The 19,078-nt window shown below is 41.5% G+C and overlaps 2 protein-coding genes across 3 annotated transcripts in view; one reads left to right on the top strand and one right to left on the bottom strand.

Annotated features, from left to right (window-relative positions):
• LOC141445623 (neprilysin-4-like) overlaps positions 1–15,267 on the top strand; it is a 75,202-nt gene extending 59,935 nt beyond the window's left edge. The window contains exons 1-15 of one of the 2 annotated variants that reach the window (XM_074111474.1): positions 3,781–3,865; positions 4,397–4,512; positions 5,063–5,265; positions 5,941–6,117; positions 6,906–7,013; positions 7,857–8,001; positions 8,671–8,885; positions 9,272–9,448; positions 9,910–10,013; positions 10,377–10,435; positions 10,523–10,571; positions 10,938–11,005; positions 11,648–11,781; positions 12,318–12,488; positions 12,857–15,267. In XM_074111474.1, coding sequence (XP_073967575.1) covers positions 4,440–4,512; positions 5,063–5,265; positions 5,941–6,117; positions 6,906–7,013; positions 7,857–8,001; positions 8,671–8,885; positions 9,272–9,448; positions 9,910–10,013; positions 10,377–10,435; positions 10,523–10,571; positions 10,938–11,005; positions 11,648–11,781; positions 12,318–12,488; positions 12,857–13,033 — 1,860 coding nt within the window. In that variant the 5' untranslated portion in view covers positions 3,781–3,865; positions 4,397–4,439 and the 3' untranslated portion in view covers positions 13,034–15,267. Of the gene's footprint in view, positions 1–3,780; positions 3,866–4,396; positions 4,513–5,062; positions 5,266–5,940; positions 6,118–6,905; positions 7,014–7,856; positions 8,002–8,670; positions 8,886–9,271; positions 9,449–9,909; positions 10,014–10,376; positions 10,436–10,522; positions 10,572–10,937; positions 11,006–11,647; positions 11,782–12,317; positions 12,489–12,856 lie in introns of those variants that run through there. The other variant, XM_074111475.1, reaches the window with a different exon arrangement.
• LOC141445632 (probable U3 small nucleolar RNA-associated protein 11) lies at positions 15,259–18,976 on the bottom strand. The gene is made up of 4 exons (XM_074111486.1): positions 18,638–18,976; positions 17,233–17,358; positions 16,369–16,560; positions 15,259–15,484 (listed from the first exon to the last, which is right to left on the bottom strand). The coding sequence occupies exons 1-4, from the start codon at positions 18,866–18,868 to the stop codon at positions 15,278–15,280; spliced, it is 756 nt and encodes a 251-aa protein (XP_073967587.1). The 5' UTR covers positions 18,869–18,976; the 3' UTR covers positions 15,259–15,277.
• Between the last annotated feature and the right edge of the window lie 102 nt (positions 18,977–19,078).

Raw genomic sequence — 19,078 nt, 5'->3', positions numbered from 1 at the left:
TACCTTTAAGTACCTCTATTTAATTGGATTGTTTTATTACATGCAATCCCATTCGATTGCTATCATAAAACCTCTCTCAAACTATAAAATGGTACAGTCAGCACAAAAATATACATACGTTTGAAGTGCCAAAAATTGTATACATGACTTTATTGCCTGAACATTAAGGTCGTGTATACATATTTTTTGCACTTTGGCATTTTCATATCTTTGTTGCTGACTGTACCTACCGCGAATATCTATCAACCCACAGATTACTAATATGTACCTTATCAACGTACAAGACTTGAAAATTTGCCAGACGTATTCTTCTCTTCCAATTCGCTAATGAATGAGGATCAGTATTGAACCTTCATGACGAATTTCCTGGGAAATAGTTTTTTGGTTTCCCCTTGGCTTCTACACCGCAGAGCTGGAGTCCTTAATTCGTAGTTGGTAGTAGATTGCCACTCTCACATTTATGTGAAAATAGTGTTTTTCTCAAACATGACATGAACATTGACGTTGTGTTACAAATAATAGGCCGGTATCGCGCTGCAGGCGCTGCTTCTTGGCTGCCGATGCGTGGACACTCTAACGGCCTGCAAAGAGATTTCATACAACTTTCCCGGCCGCTGGCCGGCAATGCGACCGTCTTTTGTTTCAAAGCGCGCTCTGCGGGTCCCACCAGTTTCATTTCTTGTTTTTTTCTGTTTCTCTTAAACGGGTGGACCGATTTGAATGCGTTTTTTATTTTGAAACAGGTTTTCTAGCGATGTTTTTAGACGTTTTATCAAATCGGTTCAGCCGTTTTTGAGATATTGAACTTTGAAGTGACAAAGTCGGGGATTTCCCTTTTTGTTGGTTAGGTTAGGTTATTCCTGGTAGACTTTTCCGTCCTCTAATTTATTGTTTTGTTTCTATCAGCTTCATTGCAACTTCAAAATGAAAACGTCTCAGGTTAAAACTTATAACCGATAGACGGAAATATCCAATATTTTGTGAGCGAATTTTATTTGATAGTAGGTTTTCTAGTGATGGTTCTTAGACATGTTTTATCAAAATCGGTTTAGCGATTTTTGAGATATCGAACTTTGAAGTGACAAGGTTTTCCAACTTTTTGTAGGATAGGTTAGGTTATTCCTGGTAGACTTTTCCGTCTTCTAATTTATTGTTTTGGTTAGCTTTATTGCAACTTCAAATGAAACGTCTCAGGTTAAAACTTTTTTAACCGATAGACGGAAATGTCCAATATTTTTGTGAGCGAGATTTCTCATGTAAAAGTTATAACTGACGCAAGTTTATTATCCTCAAAAAAAAACAGTTCAAGTGCGAGTCGGGGTCGCGCACCGAGGGTTTCGTACATATTTGTAGATATCTATGAATTTACAGTGTTATGAAAGCTCCTCTTCTACTTAAAATGTACCATCAGCCAAATAAGTGGTCTATCAATTTTTAAACAAGCTCCTAACAAATGAATATGTCGCTAAAGTCGAACTTTCAAGTTGACAGACACGTCTATTGGCATTATTGTTTTATAACGTGCAAACGATTATCAACTTTGGGGTGGTAGACCACATATTTGGCTGATGGTACCTACACGTGTGAGGTCATTTTAGATGGATACTAAGCAAGCCTAGCTTTGTAGGTACCATCTTTGTACCTACGACCCTTAGTTTGAGGAGACATAGGTCAAACCACTAATATAAACCACGTAAATTTTTATGCCCATAAAATTAAATGTCCATATCTTAAGAAGATCCGAAATCAACTGCTACGAAAGATCATTGAGTGTTGCGTCAGATCGCGGCTTCGGCGCCACATCGCGATCACGCAAGGCTTTTACTGATATGCTTGAGCTACGGCTCTGCTACGACTGCACGCTATAGAAAATCTGGGACAAAGCTACTGCTTTAACAACCGCATCAGAGTTCACCAATGTTTAACCAAAACATTTTATTACGAATTATTCGTTTCGCAAGCTTCATTTTTAACCCCCAACGCAAAAAGAGGGGTGTTTAAGTTTGACCGCTATGTGGCTGTCTGTGGCACCGAAGCTCTTAAACGGGGCAACCAATTTGAATGCGGCTTTTTTTATTTGAAAGGAGGTTTTCTAGCGATGGTTTTTAGACATGTTTCATCACAATCAGTTTAGCCGTTTTTGAGATATTGAACTTTGAAGTGACAATTTCGGGGGTTTCGTTGTTTAGGTTATGCCAAGTGCGTTTGCATTCTGTATTTGTAAATGTTTCAAGATTTTTATAAAACTACCCTAACCTAACCAATAGATAAGGTTACATACAATGGTGTTGGTTCTACTCAACACACACACACACAGTTTAAAAATGTGAAAGGAATCATTTGAAATTCTTTTTTTTTTTGCAAAATTTAAGGCTACCTACCGCATCAAAGATCCTCAATCTCCTCTCAGCTAACAGGTGCCCTGGACTGTTACCAAAAATACCTACGCGGCAATTGTGTTACGAAAATCTTATAAGGGAACATCCAGGAGAGCTACTACGAAACTCGAAACTCGAAGTTCGTATCGTACCGTCCCTCTCGCTCTCGGATTAAATAGTATAAGTGTCAGAGGGACCGCACGACACGAAATTCGAGTTTCGAGTTTCGTAGTAGCCCTGTAGTTTCTAGGACTCGCGCGGCATCGCACATAGTCGCGACCGTGCATGCCGTTGTGCTCGAGTGACTCGTATGCGTTATTTTCCGCTGGCCACCCACGCTTTTCCTATCAACGCGGGAATCCACTGATGCAAGATCAGGGCTATATTTACGTTTGTTCTGCGATCTGCGTAGAATTTGTTTATCCCTATCCCGCGAGAACTGTAGGTACAATTTAACGGAATAAAAACTATCCCACGTCCATTTTAGGGTGTCACGCTACAAGTATCTCCATATAATATGTCATCATGTTAGTCAAGTGCTTCCGTGGTCAAGTGGATCGTGAAAGTATAACAAACGAATAAATTCAGTTTCGCATTTATAATATTTATTAGGATACCGGCCGTATCGAAGATGGGATGATGATTTAAAGGCGGCTGCAGGTACAATGTGGAGAAGAAAATGTCATGATCGGAACATATGGAAAAATTTGGGGGAGGCCTATGCTAAAGCAAAACAATCTTTGCCGATGTCTGAAGATCCAAAATAAAATTATAATATATACTTCATCATCATCCCAGCCTATATACGTCCCACTGCTGGGCACAGGCCTCCTCTCAGAACAAGAGGGCTTGGGCCATAGTTCCCACGCGGGCCCAGTGCGGATTGGGACGCACGAACCATTGAATCGAATACTAGTGTTGTATATATATATTTACTAGATTGTTAATAAAGGCTTTTACTATTATTATTATACTAGGATACCTATACTTCTAGAATCTTGTAACTCACAAATAGAATTTCGGGGATCTCTGAAAGGTTTGTAAGCAACCATTTTAAAGAAGTTTGTTCAGTGAGGCTTTAGAGGGCGAACAGCCGATCTTTTAATGTTTTCGAATTACGAGTATACTTAATGATTTTTTTGTGAAAATATCCAGCGTGATATGATCGGTAATTTAGATAATTCACCGCAAGGTGATTCACCGGTAGGTACAGTGTTTAGTAGACTTGTAAGCTGGAAGAGTTCAAATGTAGATCGGACACGACTCGAATCAGTTTTCTCATTTTTAAAACACTCTACTCCACCCTTCTCGTCCGCTTATACAATATATAATTATCATAGTTTATTTTGTTTACCAGCATCAAGGATAATCTCATCCCTGAACAAGGATGTCGAACCTTGCACGGACTTCTACGAGTTCGCGTGCGGCGGCTGGATCAAGAAGAACCCTGTCCCGGAATGGGCCACCTCGTGGGACCAGCTCGCCAGGTAACGAACCAACTTAGATAACATAACTCTCCTTCGGGTAAAAGGTTGAAAAAATACCCCTACAACTACATTGACATTTTCAAAATCCAATTTTCAAAAACGGCTGACCCGTCACTGAACTATCACAAGAAAACTCGCTTTCACGTAAAAACCACCTCGAAATCGGTCTATCCGTTTGTGAGCTATTACGATGCTTACATATAAGCTTTCTTAGAAATAATGTATTATTTTAAAATGCTGCATATAAGCTAAAAACATGACCCGAACGCATTGCACCACACCAAGTAGGTAGGTACACATTTTATGTCCCTTTTCTCCCGTTATGAAAGGCATTGTCCTTTTCTTCAACGCCACGAGAGGTGTGAGGATTATCACTATTTTTAATCTTAATTATCGGCGCTATCTATTTCTTTTAATATTGTGCCTTAATAAAATGTTGGGATACTAGAAACAAGATCGGTTTTCCTTTTCCTTTTCAAAACGAAGAAAACGGACGAGTCCCGTGCGACATTAACATTTTGTACTGTACAGGTTACGGGAGCGACTGGTCTCGGACCTGCGAGAACTGCTGGAAATGCCGGATGAGGAGGGGCTCCCGAGCAGCGTGCTCAAAGCCAAGGCGCTATACAGAACTTGTGTCAACACTGGTGAGTAGATAAAGTAGATATGGATATGCCTCAGCCACAACTACGCGTTACCAGTAGGCAGTGCAACCAATGTTTCCCTTTATAATGAAAAGCCGTGTCTCCACTGAATGTGTGAAGTGCCGCCGCGTGAGGCAAGCGCAAGAGGTATGATTTTGTTCAATACAGGGCTCAAAATCGCACCGAAAATGGCTACTGCGCAAGGCGGCTAGCCTAGTAGAGACTCAGCTGAACAAAATGGATAACCCACGTCTTTAATCGAGTTTAGCTCGACACATCGGATTTTTTTAATTGAAGTTTTTTCTGCGTAACCACTAAAATACCTTAAACCTTATATACCTAGTAGTAGCGTTGGGGGAGAAAGTGACGGCCACGAACCGCATAGCGAAGCGTTGGCAGGACTTCCCCTAGTCTAGTCTAGTACGACTCATGACATTGCGAGACTTGCAGGCAACCTTTGTTGGCGTTCTAAGGGAGATACCTTTCTTCAACTGTGGATGCGGCTGACAATGATGAAGATGATGCCTATTATTATAATTCACAATCTTTCCAGATAAACTAGAATCTGAGGGCATCAAACCAATTCAGCGGATCCTTCAGGAATTGAGCCTCCCCCCCACGCCGCCGGTGGAGGTGTCTTCGAACTTCAGCTGGGAGCTGGTGGCGGGGCGCGGCCGCAGGCTGCTGGGGCTCAGTGTGCTGCTGAGCGTGCAGGTCGCTGAAGATGTCAGGAACACCAGCCGCAATCGCGTTGTGGTGAGGATGAACTGAACCTATAACTGGATACACCTGGTACTAAGACTAGACTTTCTTGACAAGGGATGAGTAGGTCCATAAGGTACATAAATGTCCTAGTATTTGAGATGCTCAATAGAAAACATCCCACCGCCACCTCTTTTGTGAATGGCAGGCATACAATTATTAAACATAGCAACTTAGTAGCACAGTGACCAGCAGTCAGACGTTCACCTTATTTAACTGAACATAAAGGACGAAATTACGAATATTGTCATTAGAATTCATATTAATAAACCACAGCAAATTGTACACTTTAAATGGAAAGTGGGTGAATCATTTCATCGTAGATTTAAGAAACATAGGATTAAAAAGGTTCTGGAGTGGCGACCGATTATCAGAAGTCGGAGGATTGGTCTTCCTTCAGCAAGAACGGACGATCTGGTAGTGATCTCGGGCTTTGCTTCCGGCTAGCAGAAAACCCATCATCATGGAAATCCATGGAGAAGGCCTAATTATGGTTAGAAAATGAAACGGATTATATGTTTTAAGTGGTCGCCACTGCAGAACCACGGCTACAACGGCTATCATTTCAAAGATCACTGGCTCACTAACATAGACCCGTAGTAGAAAGATAGCAATAAGTACTTGGTTTTTGTTGTCTGACCAGTTCCTCCGTTGACAAATTTATTCCAGATCGAGCAGGTTTCACCCGGATTCAGCGAGCGTTACCTCCTGGCTCCTGAGCAGTTCGCTCATGAGCTGGAGCAATACCACAAGTACATCAGAGACATGGTCGCCACGGCCGACCCTCCGACTAATGCCACCGCCTTCGCTGACGACATCGTGGATTTCAGCAAGAGTTTGGCTAAGGTCAGTACAGTCTGTTTAGAAAAGGTCCCATCTTGGCATGCGGTTCTGCTGTAGTACATGTAAAATCATCTAGAGTCATCTCTTCTTTTGCTTGTTCCAAAACTGTCTATTGTTAACCATTAGTACTACCTCTACAGTCGCTCAGTTAATTTGCTGAGCTATTGAATTATTCGTTACCATCTCACATTTTAGGCTGAACAATTGATTTAGGTGACCATGTCTAGCTGTTTGCTATCTACTTAGTGTGGATGTGTTTGTACATTGGGACTACTATTTCATTATCTATCTACCGTTACACATTGAACATATTTCCCGATTTATTGCGTAAATCTGGGATGTAATTATCAACAAGAACGCAGACAATACTGTCTTCACCTTTTTTTACCAACATCATTGTCTCTTGTTCCCACGAGGTTGATTCGTTTTAACTCTTAACTAGATTGGTTTCTGTGCAATCAATGCAATCGGCCAAAAAATCGTTTTCTTACCCATCTACTTGGGTACAGTCACCTTTAGTATCTGCCACAGTGCAGCGTGCTAAAATATCTGGCACGTCCGACCGATTCGAAATAGAGTCGTATCAGATATTTATGCACGCTGTGTTGTGTCAGATATTATTGGTGCTCGTTACGTACCATTTAGAAAAAATAATTTCTTACATGGATCCGTGAAAATAGTACCAAAATCATCTGAAAGTAAAATTTTAAATTTCCTATGACCGGAATGAAATACGGGTAAACTTACTGGAATAGAAGATGTGCACGAGGATATCCTGAATTGTGTTTCAGATCATGACCCCTGTAGAAGTGCGTAGAAGTGGCACCCACCTGTTCCACGAAGTCAGCGTGCAGCAACTGGTGCAGGGCTCCGGAGGCGGCCCCGCGCAGTGGAAGGAGGTAAAGCTTACTTTGAATTAATTGAATCAGGCGTTACCTTGTGGAGGTCCTCATCAATAATAGACCCTAACACAACACTAACATCTAACTGGTAGCATGGTTACTCTGAGGATGGACTCTCGTTGAGTTCGAAACGCGTTAGTGTAGTGTGCTGGTGATAGCTAGGTTTGTGTGATTTAGTGTGTGCTCTTACAATGTAGAGGTGGAGGAGCTCCTCCACACTGCATAAACACACTTTGGTTGCATAGATAATAGTCTATGCAACAAAATTGTGTCTTATTAAAATAAGGTCGCTGGTGAACAAAGTAATTGTTTGTAGTTCTTTGAAGTAGAAGCTACAGTAGAGCAGTTTTCAAACTGCCTTTATCTAGAAAAGCTGTCACATGTGGTAGCCTAGTCAAATTGCTTTGACCAACGGCCTATCCAGCAGAGGATCGTGGGTTCGATCGAACCGGAGCTCGCAACTCTATCTCTATATTTATTGGCGTGCACTGGGTCGACTCCAGGGCAGGTAGGCAGTTGGTGCTTTGTGCTGCAGTAGAGCGTGACTGACAGTGCCAGATTAAGACTATTTGATGCCCTAAGCAATCCACGCCTGTGTACCTATAAGCAGCCGTAACCAGCCTTACGTTTTATGTGCTAGCATTTTTTTTTGATGCTGGTTATGAGGCCCCCCAAGACGTGATGCAGTAAGCAATTGCTTAATTTGCTAATGGGCTAATCCGGCACTGGTGCGGCGTACCCTGCTGCCTAATAAATGCGCGCCATAGTCTACTTAGTGCTCTTCTCCTCACATTATTGTAAGTTAATTTTGTATCCAACCCCATTCTACTTTTTTCACAGCACAAGTGGGAGAAATACTTGGAGCTGGTGTTCGCAAACACAAGCGTGACCCTGGACCCGAGCGCCGATCGCGTCATCGTCATGGACTTGCCGTATCTGCAGAAACTGGCGACTCTACTGTCGGATACGAAACCGGTTGTGGTCGGTAAGTTGCTGGGAAAACAAACGGTAATTTACGGGGGTTCAAAGTAATCATCACCATCATATAAGTCGTAGGACATCCACTGTTGGATACGCCTCCCCCATAGACCTCCACTTGTTTGGGTTGAAAGCGGCCTGCATCCGCCGTGAAGCCACGGCTTTAACCAGGGCATTTGTTCTTGTTGGTGGACCTACGGTGCGCTTACCGATCTGCGGTCTCCATTCAGAAATTTTCAGTCCCAATGGCCTTGGCCATCTGCAAGCAAAGCCATGATCAGGGGGGAATTAGGTACGATACTCCTCCACTATCAAAGTCCAAATTAGCTTCATCATTATTTTGGCCTACATCGTTCCTCTGTAGGGCACAGGCCTCCTCATTGAATGAGAGGGCTAGGGCCGTAGTTTCCAAACGGGCCCTATTTTCGTTTTCGTCGCAGGGTGTGTTCAGGTTTTCTTGTGGTGTTTTCCTTCACCGTAAAGTTCACGGTAAATTTCATATTATGTAATTTCGCATTTTAAAGACGTTGACTCAACTTTTTCTTAGAGATAGGTGTATTATGATTATGAGAGGAAGGTATGACTTATGCCGGAGGGTATGATTAAAAGGACGTAGGTATGTGACACGGGTCCGACGTATGTGACAGTGGCTTGATGAAACGCATTGTATTTTCAGAACGCTTCCTCTGGTGGAGCGTGTTCTCAACAGTCGCCCCGATGACCCTCAGTGCCTTCCGGGACCTCGGCTTTGCCTTCAGCCGCGCCGTCTTCGGGCTGCAGCAGCGGACTCCCAGGTGGAAGAGCTGCACGGCCAACGTCAATGCGAATTTCGGAGTGGCTCTGAGCTATCTGTACGTGAAGAGGCACTTTGATCAGACTTCTAGACAGAAGGTGAGTAGGGAAAAGGATTTTGCCTCCTCATACGAGCATAGCGGCATAGTAAGAATAACCAAACTTGAGTGTCCTTTTTATTATCAGAGGAATTGTAAAAAGCCGTGTTGGCTTAGTGGTTTGACCTAAATATGACCTCTCAAGCAGAGGATCGTGAGTTTAATGTTAATAGCCCAAACGACAAGACGTAGAATGTTAATGACCAAAGATGAAGCGTAAAACTGTCACCAAATTGGAGTCTTTAGCCTAATGTGATATCGAAGAAAATGATAATCGCTTTCTATTTAAGACAGGTCAAAAATATAGCGTTAACATATGTAAAAAGTGAGGTGCTGCTGCCGCGTTCGGAGCAGTTTTTTGTTGCTGAACAAGTGGACATTTTCCAGGCTATAGAGATGGTGGAAGACGTCCGGTCGGCGTTCGCGGAGGCCGTGGAGGAGCTCGACTGGATGGACTCGACGACGCGCGTGAAGACGCTCAGCAAGCTCAGCGCCATCCGCAACTTCGTCGGGTTTCCCGCCTGGCTGCTCACCGCCGAACAGCTGGATAAGCATTACAAGCACGTGAGTCTACAGCCGATAAGCTTTATTCTATTGGAAAACTTTTATATAACACTAGACTTTACTCGCGGCTTCGCAGGCGTAATTCATTAGATGGGCATTTTCACTTAAATGGCGCTTATTTTTTTTCAGAATTAGGTATTTCTGGGTTCTCCTTACTCAGAATCACGAACGCTATTGAGTTTGGCGAAGAAAAAAAATGTGCCGTTTTCCATAAAATTATCATGAGTCCGTTTCGACTGTATAAACTGTATGAAAAAAGTCAGAAAACTGAGAAAAAGCCAGTGACACTTTTTTCTTCGTCCAGATCAACAGTGCTCATGATTCTGAGTAAGGCTTAGATAATTTAAGGAGTAAGGAGAACCCAGAATTAACTAATTCTAAAAAAATAGCGCCATTTAAAGTGAAAATGATCCCGCGGTTGAATTGACCATCTTGCAGGTGTAAATTTTATTTTTTCACAGGCTGAAGTAGTGGAGAACAGTCTATTCGAGACCTACTTAAAGCTGACGAAAGCTGCGGTGAAAAAGTCTTTGGAGACGCTAAGAGAAAAACCAGATAGAAATAGGTAAGAAATGTTGACTAATATAAGTCTTATCGTGTCGAAGACCGAAAACTGAAGTAAGTATGTAACGACGCCCGCTTGGTGGGCGGAGTGACGTTCAAAAAAGATTGGTGGTAGAACCCGAATTCGACAAGTCCAAGATGGTAAAATAGCTCGTGTTGAGGGAAACCTTTGTCCAGCAGTGCACAATTATAGGACGATTAAGATGATGATGCTTAAATAATTTAAGTTAACTTACCTCTATCTTCCGGTATTTTGAGTTGCTGCTTAGTACATAGTATTTTTCTGTAACTGTACGGAAAACTTGGTTTGCAAGATCGACGTGCACTTGACCGATTTTTTTTATAATCTTCTGTTCATTTCCAGGTGGGTGGCAACAGCCACAACAGTGAATGCTTTCTATTCTGCCACCCTCAACTCAGTCAGTAAGTGTGCTTACAACATTCTATATACGTTCCTGGCATTATCTCACAATCTTGCAACAAGAAAAATTTATTTTTATTTTATTTTAGCGTTCCCGGCTGGAATACTGCAGCCTCCTTTCTACGGTAACGGGATCGAGTGAGTATTTTGTAGTAAAAATAAGCTTGAAATATAACAATATTCGTAATTACGGAAAATCACCGAAGAACTAAAGTCGTCGACATAGCTCGGAGAATATGCAAGTTGAAGTGGCAATAGGCCACATCGCTCGCAGAACAGAAAACCGTTGGGGGAGAAGTGCTCGAGTGGCGACAACGAACCAGAGGACGAAGCGTTGGCAAGCAACCCACTAGGTGGACTGACGATATCGTGAGAGTTGCGACCAAACTGTGGATGCAAGTGGCGAGTTGTCGTTCATTGTGGTGTTCTAACAGTGTTTCAGTGAACTGCTGATGATGATAGAATGAAGAATGTAGATATTTTATTATCACGATTTTGTTTCAGAGCGATAAATTACGGATCAATTGGTGCCATAATGGGTCATGAAGTGACGCACGGATTCGATGATCAAGGTAATACCGACAAATAAAAACACAACTTTAGAAAGCCTGTTTTATATGAAACCTACATGTCTCTCTTGGAGCTACTTTTTATCGAGATATTGCCACGGAATCAGAATAAAATGTCGAATTCTCAACCGCTGGGTTGAGGATCATGAAATTTGGCATGGTCGCTTTGTATGCAACATCAATGGAGACCACGATGTATTGAGAATTTCCACGGGAATTCAGTAACACATTCCTCGCTCATCTCTGGTTGAAACGTATGTTACATTTACCGCAGGGCATTCTGATCAGAATATACCATGAAATATTCATTAGAAATGGGACGCCCAACCGTGTCTACGCCCGCAAGGGTCCACCAAGACGCTGATGGGCGTCAAGACACTGAATGGGTTAATAATAATTGGGTCAATCAAATTTTTAGTGTCGTTATTCTGTCCTGTAACTCCGGAGACACCAGACTTTGTTAGAAAAATGTTTGCATAATGTATAATATTAGCATGCTTAGGAGATGAGCCATGAAGAAATTGCCTTAAAACTGTCACAATTCCTAACTTTTAGTGGATTCCTACCTCATAAAATTTTAGTTTTAATAAGTGACGTCAGGAGACGTTACCATGATACCAGATTGATCCAATGAATGTTCGGCAGGTCGACGCTACGACGCGGAAGGCAACCTGAAGCAGTGGTGGTCGGCGGCCACTCTGGAGCACTACCACGGCCGCGTGCAGTGCATCGTGGACCAGTACTCGCGCTACCATCTGCCGCAGCTGCCCAACTATACGGTAAGGTTACCATGACGACCAGCCCGACTCTATGACGCGGAAGGCAACCTGAAGCAGTGGTGTTCGCCCGCGACTCTCCGCTTAGAATTCGTTTATCGCTTTCCTTCGGGAACTGTGCAATTTTCTGGGATAAAACTATCCTATATCCTTCCCCGGGACTGAAACTATCTGTATACCGAATTTCATCTAAATCGGCTCAGCTATTTAGATGTGAAGAGGTAACAAACAAACAGGGGCGGCCACATGCGGCTTGGGCGGGCGGGCCACATCGCTCGAAGAACAGATAGCCATTGGGGGAGAAAAGTCCTCGAGTCCACGAACCGGAAGACGAAGCGTTGGCTGGCCTCCCACCAGGTGGACTGACGACATCGTGAGAGTTGCAGGAAACCGGTGGATGCAAGTGGCGAGTTGTCGTTCATTGTGGCGTTCTAAGGGGGAGGCCTTTGTTCAGAAGCGGACGTCTTCCGACTGATGATGATGATGAAACAAACAGACTTACAAACTTTCAGGTTTAATATATGAGTGGTGTTGTCCAGGTGCACGGGTTCAACACGCAGGGCGAGAACATCGCGGACAACGGCGGGCTGCGAGCCGCCCTGCATGCCTACACGCTGCTCACCAAGCGGGAGCCCGCCGCGCGCCGCCACACGCTGCCCGGCCTGCCGCACTACAAGCCCGAACAGCTGTTCTTCTTGGGCTTCGCGCAGGTATAAACACGAGAGGCTTTAGAGGAGGATTCTGAGGGGACTAGGATGCTGGTGTGATGTAGGACAGAACATTGCCAAAGTTTTACCAAACGGGAGACCGCGGCAAGACACACTCTGCCCGGGCTGTCGCTGTACAAACCCGAACTGAGCTGCTCTTTCTAGGACGCTGGTGTAAGACAGAGTATTGCTAACCTTGCCTCGCTTCACCAAATGGGAGACCGTGGCACGACACTCTGCCAGGCCTGCCGCAGTACACGCCCAAACAGCTGTTCTGTGGCTTTGCACAGGTATGAACACAAGAGGCTTTAGAGGAGGATTCTGGGGATTATTACTGTGACCATTACTCATCCCAACCAATTCCCCAACAGATATGGTGCGGCAACTCAACAGTAGGCGCTCTCAAATCCAAGATGGTGGAAGGCGTGCACAGCCCCAACAAGATCCGAGTCATCGGCACGCTCAGCAACTCCAAAGAGTTCGCAGACGCGTGGCAGTGCCCCCTCGGCTCACCCATGAACCCGGAGCACAAGTGCGTGCTGTGGTGATAGTGACTACCAAAGACTGTGATTCAGGACGTTATGTGATGCTTTTAGGGTGAGATTTGAAAGAAGCTCGGTAGGTATTGTCGGTCGAGAAGTGCCAATCGCTAATGTCGTTTGGACCTTAAAACAGAAGATTTTCAGGAAAACAAAGAAAACTGACGAGTCCCGAACGATATTAACATTCTAGTTCTATTGTAATAGGGTGGTTCCCTAAGTTGTACTGAATTTGGATCAAGTCAAGCTGCGGTTCCATTAAGGGGTTCGCGTTTATAATATTGCTAAGTAGGACTTTGGGTCGCCACCCACAAAGAAGCAATGGTTTAAATAAATACCTACATCAAAAGCATACGTCACATACGTCCACGATAATCTCCAATAGGTTACCGCGAACTTACCGCCTCGTTATTATTAGTTTTACTGCGTCGCCTAAAGTCATTTGTACTTATTTCTATAGTTTTTTATTCTAAGATTTTATACTTGTATACAAATGGAAAGTATACTTATAGGGTAAACGTATTGTGTGTTTGATGCCACTACACGTCTAAGCTTGAGTTAGGCCGAGAATACGGCTTAGTTGGAAGTAAGTAACCCATTGAAAGTATTTAAGTTTTACCCTTTATATCGACACTACTTTGAAAATAGCTGGTATCTCAAAATCGATGATCTTTCCGAGTGAACTTAATGAACATTGTTTTAAGGGTCAAATTTGTTGACGTATTGATTTGAGATACGAGATTTTTTCAAAGTAGTGACGATATTTGGATCGCGGGACACTCGGGTCCATTTTTGTCAAATGTCGTTACGTCAAAACTGACATTTGAGGCTGTGACGTTGGATTCGCAACGCACATTTACACAATGCACACGTGCACTGTACTGCACGTTTGACACATGTAAAATCGACTAAGGGCCACCACTCTTTGTCTATCGTATTATTTATGTAGGATGGTTCTCTACCGTTTTCCCGAATTTCATATGCCCGAATGTATCGTTTTCTAGAATTTTCATTTGCCATAAAGTAATTTATTTCTGAAATAGTAATTTCTTCAGAGTTGAAATTAAACTAACCTAACCTAACCTACTGCATTCTATATGATCACATTTAAAAAAGTCCTGAAAACAGCACGGTTCTATATATTTTATGGCAAACGTTGGTATGGCAAGTGAAATTCGGGCAAATGAAATTCGGGCAAGTAAAGGTAAACGATGTAGGATATCTGCAGGGAGGGTTCGTAAAATGCGAGCAAAATTCATTGAAGTGCTAGAGTTGCATTTTACGATCTTGCATATTTGTGTTGGCGTCCCGGTTTAATGAACAAAATAAACAGAGACGGCATCACACAGATATATTATGTCACATAAGATAACAGTGCTTAGTGATAAAATAACTTTGCTTACTTTGATGCAAAATTCCCTTCAATGAAGTTTCTTTAATGATTTGATGTACAGCAGTGCTGGCGCTATTTACTATTGCTTAAGGGATGATGAATGTGATTATGTGATACAGTTTTTATATGAACCAATAGTTTTAAGCTATAACTATGTTAAAGTTAATCGTTAATTACCATGAGGAATAAAAAGGCTGGAATTAATTACGAAACCAATAGGATAGAACAAGTTGTATGTTTTACAAAACATGATGGATAATAAGATATGTTTAACCATCATTAATAAAATTAAACATATCAAAGCTGCTTAAAAGCTCAAAAATATTTTTAGTATATTAGGTTTTGAACTTTGCTAATCAGTTCTGGAATGCAAAAGCCTGTATACTATATTAGAAATGTACCTACATGCGTCGTAAAAAAAACCTTTGACCAAACAAAACAACAACAATGTTGATAATTTGATGTAGCTCCAGCATTTTTCAAAGTTTACGTATAAAATAATAAAAGCAGTGTGCATTGGTTGTACATTCCGGAAATGGAATTAGCTCAACAAAAAAAAAGCACTATCTATTGTAAAATATGTTGGTGAAACTCTAATAATTTTGAACGCTTAGACTGCTTTGATATGTCTGATGGTGATTTTACTTAGTTGTTTGGTTGTATTTCAAAACCAGCAGCATTTTATTTTTGCTTGCTGTTTCTGAGATTCATGACAGTATTTTTATTTACAAAATGTCTCAATCAGCCTAGCGAAAATTCAGTATTATTTATTATCTTATGATCAAATAGAGTGCATTTTGATAATAGTGACAATTATTTATTATGAATTAAAAATAACCAATTTATAAACTCACATTCTTTTATTTCTTCCTTACATATTGGAATTCATACACAGGGGCATTAGATTTGGAGCCTTTTTTAACCCTTTTCGGCTTAAGTTTGGCGCTCTGTACATGTTTCTTGATCTCCATTTTCTGCTGGATGACCATCAATTCTTTTTCTCTGTCTATCCTTTTCGACAATTCCTTGTACACCTTGTCTTTCTTCTTCTTTAAGTTTTGAATTGTCTGTAAAATAATTATTGTTATATTTAGTTTCACCTGTCCCATTGTCTGTCTGTCTGTCTCTAATCAAATCTTGCAAGTTAAATTCGACCAACTTCCAGTAGTTGGATTGACTTGAACTTTGGTATACTTATGTAAATTGCGTGACAATACAATAATCTGGTAGTCATATCCTGGTAGTCCAGCCAGGATCGTCTCCGCAAGACGGAACTCTTCAACAGTTAATGGCAGCGACTTGAAATTTGGTATGCAAACGTAGTTTCGGTGGCAATGCAAGTACAGTTAACAAAAAGTACAGTCGGCAGAAAAAGCTTGTATTAAAAATGAAATTCTTACCAAAAACTTATTTTTCTCTGAATCTTATAATTGTTCAGAACTGTTACAAAACAAATAAACAAATCTAACCTAACCTACACTTTTTTTTTAAATTTCAGAAGTTGTATGGTTTTAGTGGGGAAAAAATTATGACAAACAATAGTTCGGATAAACATTATAGTATGACTAGCGAAAAGTATGCGATCTTTGGCGCGCCCCATGGGCGACTACTGTACTTTGTTTCGGGTCAGCTTCGTTTAAACTTATGTTTATAGTATTTCAAGCCAGTACAACAAAGACACTATATAGGTGCTCTATTAGTCTATACCTCTAGCTCAACAGTTATCTGGCGTGCCAGCGCTTCTTTTACTCAATAATGGCTCATCTGCTTCAAAACAATGATTCATAGATAGTTATCGATATTATTTGAGACAAAGGAGGCTAGATAGAGGCTTTGTTTTTTTTAATCCACATTCGAAAGGGTTATATGGGTATCATAGTTACCCCTTAAAATACCCCTTTAATATGGGTATGGGTATTTTTCGAATCCGTTTGAAGCCTCAGTGACTTACCTTTTCATCAACATCAGGCAGTTGTATCTTGTCTAGGTCTGCCAGCCTGGGCCGGTTGGACTTCCTGCCAAGCAGAGCGGGATGTGTGTCTAGCCTCTTCGCCAAGTCAAAGTTTTCCACCTCATCTTCATCTACGAAGAATGTGTGCGTGTTCGGAGTTGACTCTGCTATATCGGTCATGTGCAGTTCTGACTGTGAAAATAATTTAAATATTGTGACACCTCTCTTCTTAACATTCTAACATCAGTTCAACGCTAGATAAACCAGTCTAAAGGTGACTTTCCACCGGCGAGGCGAGACAAGACGAGAATTGAAATTTGTATGGCGGCGCTCACGGCGGCCGCGCGAGAATGCATACAAATTTCAATTCTCGTCTCACGTCGCCGGTGGAAAATCACCATAATAAATATTTAGCCTACAATGTATGAAACACAATGTAACAAATCAAAATATGTGATACAAAACTGGAAAATAAAATGAATGACTAAACCTGTGACATTAATATCTGTACAAACCCAAATTGCCTTAAAAAAGACTATGAAAAACTAAAAAGAAAAATAAATCTAGTAGTCTAGAATTCTTTTACGTAACCTAAGTCAGGACCCATTCAAAGATTCTCAGTAACGGGTACTCAGTATGTCTGAAGGCTACCTACATCCTAAGTCTAGGCTGGTCAAAAGATTTTCTAGGTGAGCAATTTTTTTTAAGACAGGTTTTTTTAAGGCTGGTTGGCCAACCAACGCTAAAGTAGACAAATTCAAATGCCTTGCCAGGCCAATTTTTGCCCTGCAGGCCTGGGCCTGGGGCTTGAGGCCTGGGAGTCAAATGATTTTAAACCCTCAACTGGATATAAATTAAGGCTACCTGCAGACGGGTGATTCTCCTGCTTTCCATGGTGCGCTTCATGTTAATGTACTTGACATCCTGGGTCTGCATGAGCTTCTTTTGCTCTGACGTGTGCTCCTCCTCTTTCACCAGCTCATGATGTTCCTGTAAAAGCATTCAAATAGCTGTGTGATAATAAATAGTTGTAAAACAAATGCATGGTTAATGAGCAATTAGTCTCCATTACTGAATTGAAAGCTCAAGAGCCCTTGAGCACCAGCAGGGCCCTCTTGAAATACAATAAAATGCAGAGGCGTCTTCACCTATAGTGCAGGGTGTGCGTTGCACACGGGCGCAGCGGTATTAAGGGCGCCGGCCGCGGCACTGTGTCACACTTAGTACCGATTCCATTTTGACCGTGCGCTTCCTAGATGGCGCTAAAATAATAATTGCACATGGGCACTACATGGGCTAAAGACGCCTCTGATAAAATGTATGTCATGACCAAAACCCACTTTCAAGGGCCCATGATGTTGGAAGCCCCAAGTCCTCATGTATTATGGATTAGAGAGTACTAGCTACATTGGTTGTAGATGACAACATAGTACATTTTCGGCACACAATTGAAACAGTTCTTTACATTTACTGAGTAATGTCGAAAATATAAAAATAAAGTCTACTTTGTTACAGGCGAAAATATTAAAAAATAGAGTAAAATACTGAGAACTTGTTTTATTTTAGTGGAAATTAAATAATTCAAATAGGCAATTGAAATGTAGTATTTGCAAAATTTTGGGTACTATAAAGACTTGCACTTATGGGAGGTTATAATCTGAAATTTAGAAAACAATTGCAGTATTTGTAATTAAATTAGACTGTGCAAGTAACCCAACGGTTTTTCATACACTGTATGAAAAATTATATCTTGAGGATGAACTATTCACAACAATCTCGTCATAATGTATGCCAGAACTATACAGAGTGGAAAGTTGAGATGGGGCAGCAAGGGCAGCTACTAGATCACTTGCTGCTATGCGAAAATTCTCTTAGGAGACCTTTACTAACTTTTTGAGTAATGAGAATCGACATTCACAGACTTTTGATAAAATGTACAGTCAGCAAGAAAATCAACAGATTTTACTTTTTTTTTAATGCCAATCGGTCCCATTTCTATCAAGGATTAAAACACTCTTGAGACCAACTAAGGTTAGAGTACTAGAACACCCACAAATTAAAGAAACCTTCTTCCATACAGTTTGTAGGGTACTAATTAGCAAAGTGAAACTTTCGCATGTTGTTTTTTTACGAATATGAATACTTTATGCTTAAAGAAAATTAAACAGTATGTAGACAACTAAAAACTGAACAAAGTTAGTGTCTTAACCCAGTATTGCTGCCCTATCTCACCTTTCCCCTGTCACCCTGTAGAGAGGCGATAACTTACCCCATTTTTGACCCGAGAGTTGATCATATGAAAGTAGAACTCATCTGGATTCTTGTCCAGCGTCCTTTTACGGAGTATCTTGAGCGTCTTGCCCTTATCATGGTAGTCTTTAGCGCGTTTCTTGTAGTCGGTCTTCTTTTCAAGCAAGCCCAAGTGTTTTCGCGCTTCGGGCTGATGCCGCTCTCTGTGGGTCTTCTGATGGGCCTTAGCGGCCTTTTTCCATGAAGACATGGTTCTTATTATTTACTTTACTTTACGAGATGAGATTGTAATAAATGTATACAGCATAAAATAAACGAACGACGATGCCCACGTGAAAGTGAAATAAAATAATTTGACATTTGATTTGATTGAAGTGTCAGACTGACAGTGACATTCGTTTTTTTTTCTTTACGCTAAATAAAGGAACTCATTCCGTACAACCATCATCGTTCTATTAAA

This window comes from Choristoneura fumiferana, chromosome 2 (genome assembly GCF_025370935.1).
Source record: "Choristoneura fumiferana chromosome 2, NRCan_CFum_1, whole genome shotgun sequence".
Classification (NCBI taxonomy): Eukaryota; Metazoa; Arthropoda; class Insecta; order Lepidoptera; family Tortricidae; genus Choristoneura; species Choristoneura fumiferana.
The sequence above is the reverse complement of the archived record's forward strand: the minus strand, read 5'-3'. Positions and strand labels throughout refer to the sequence as shown.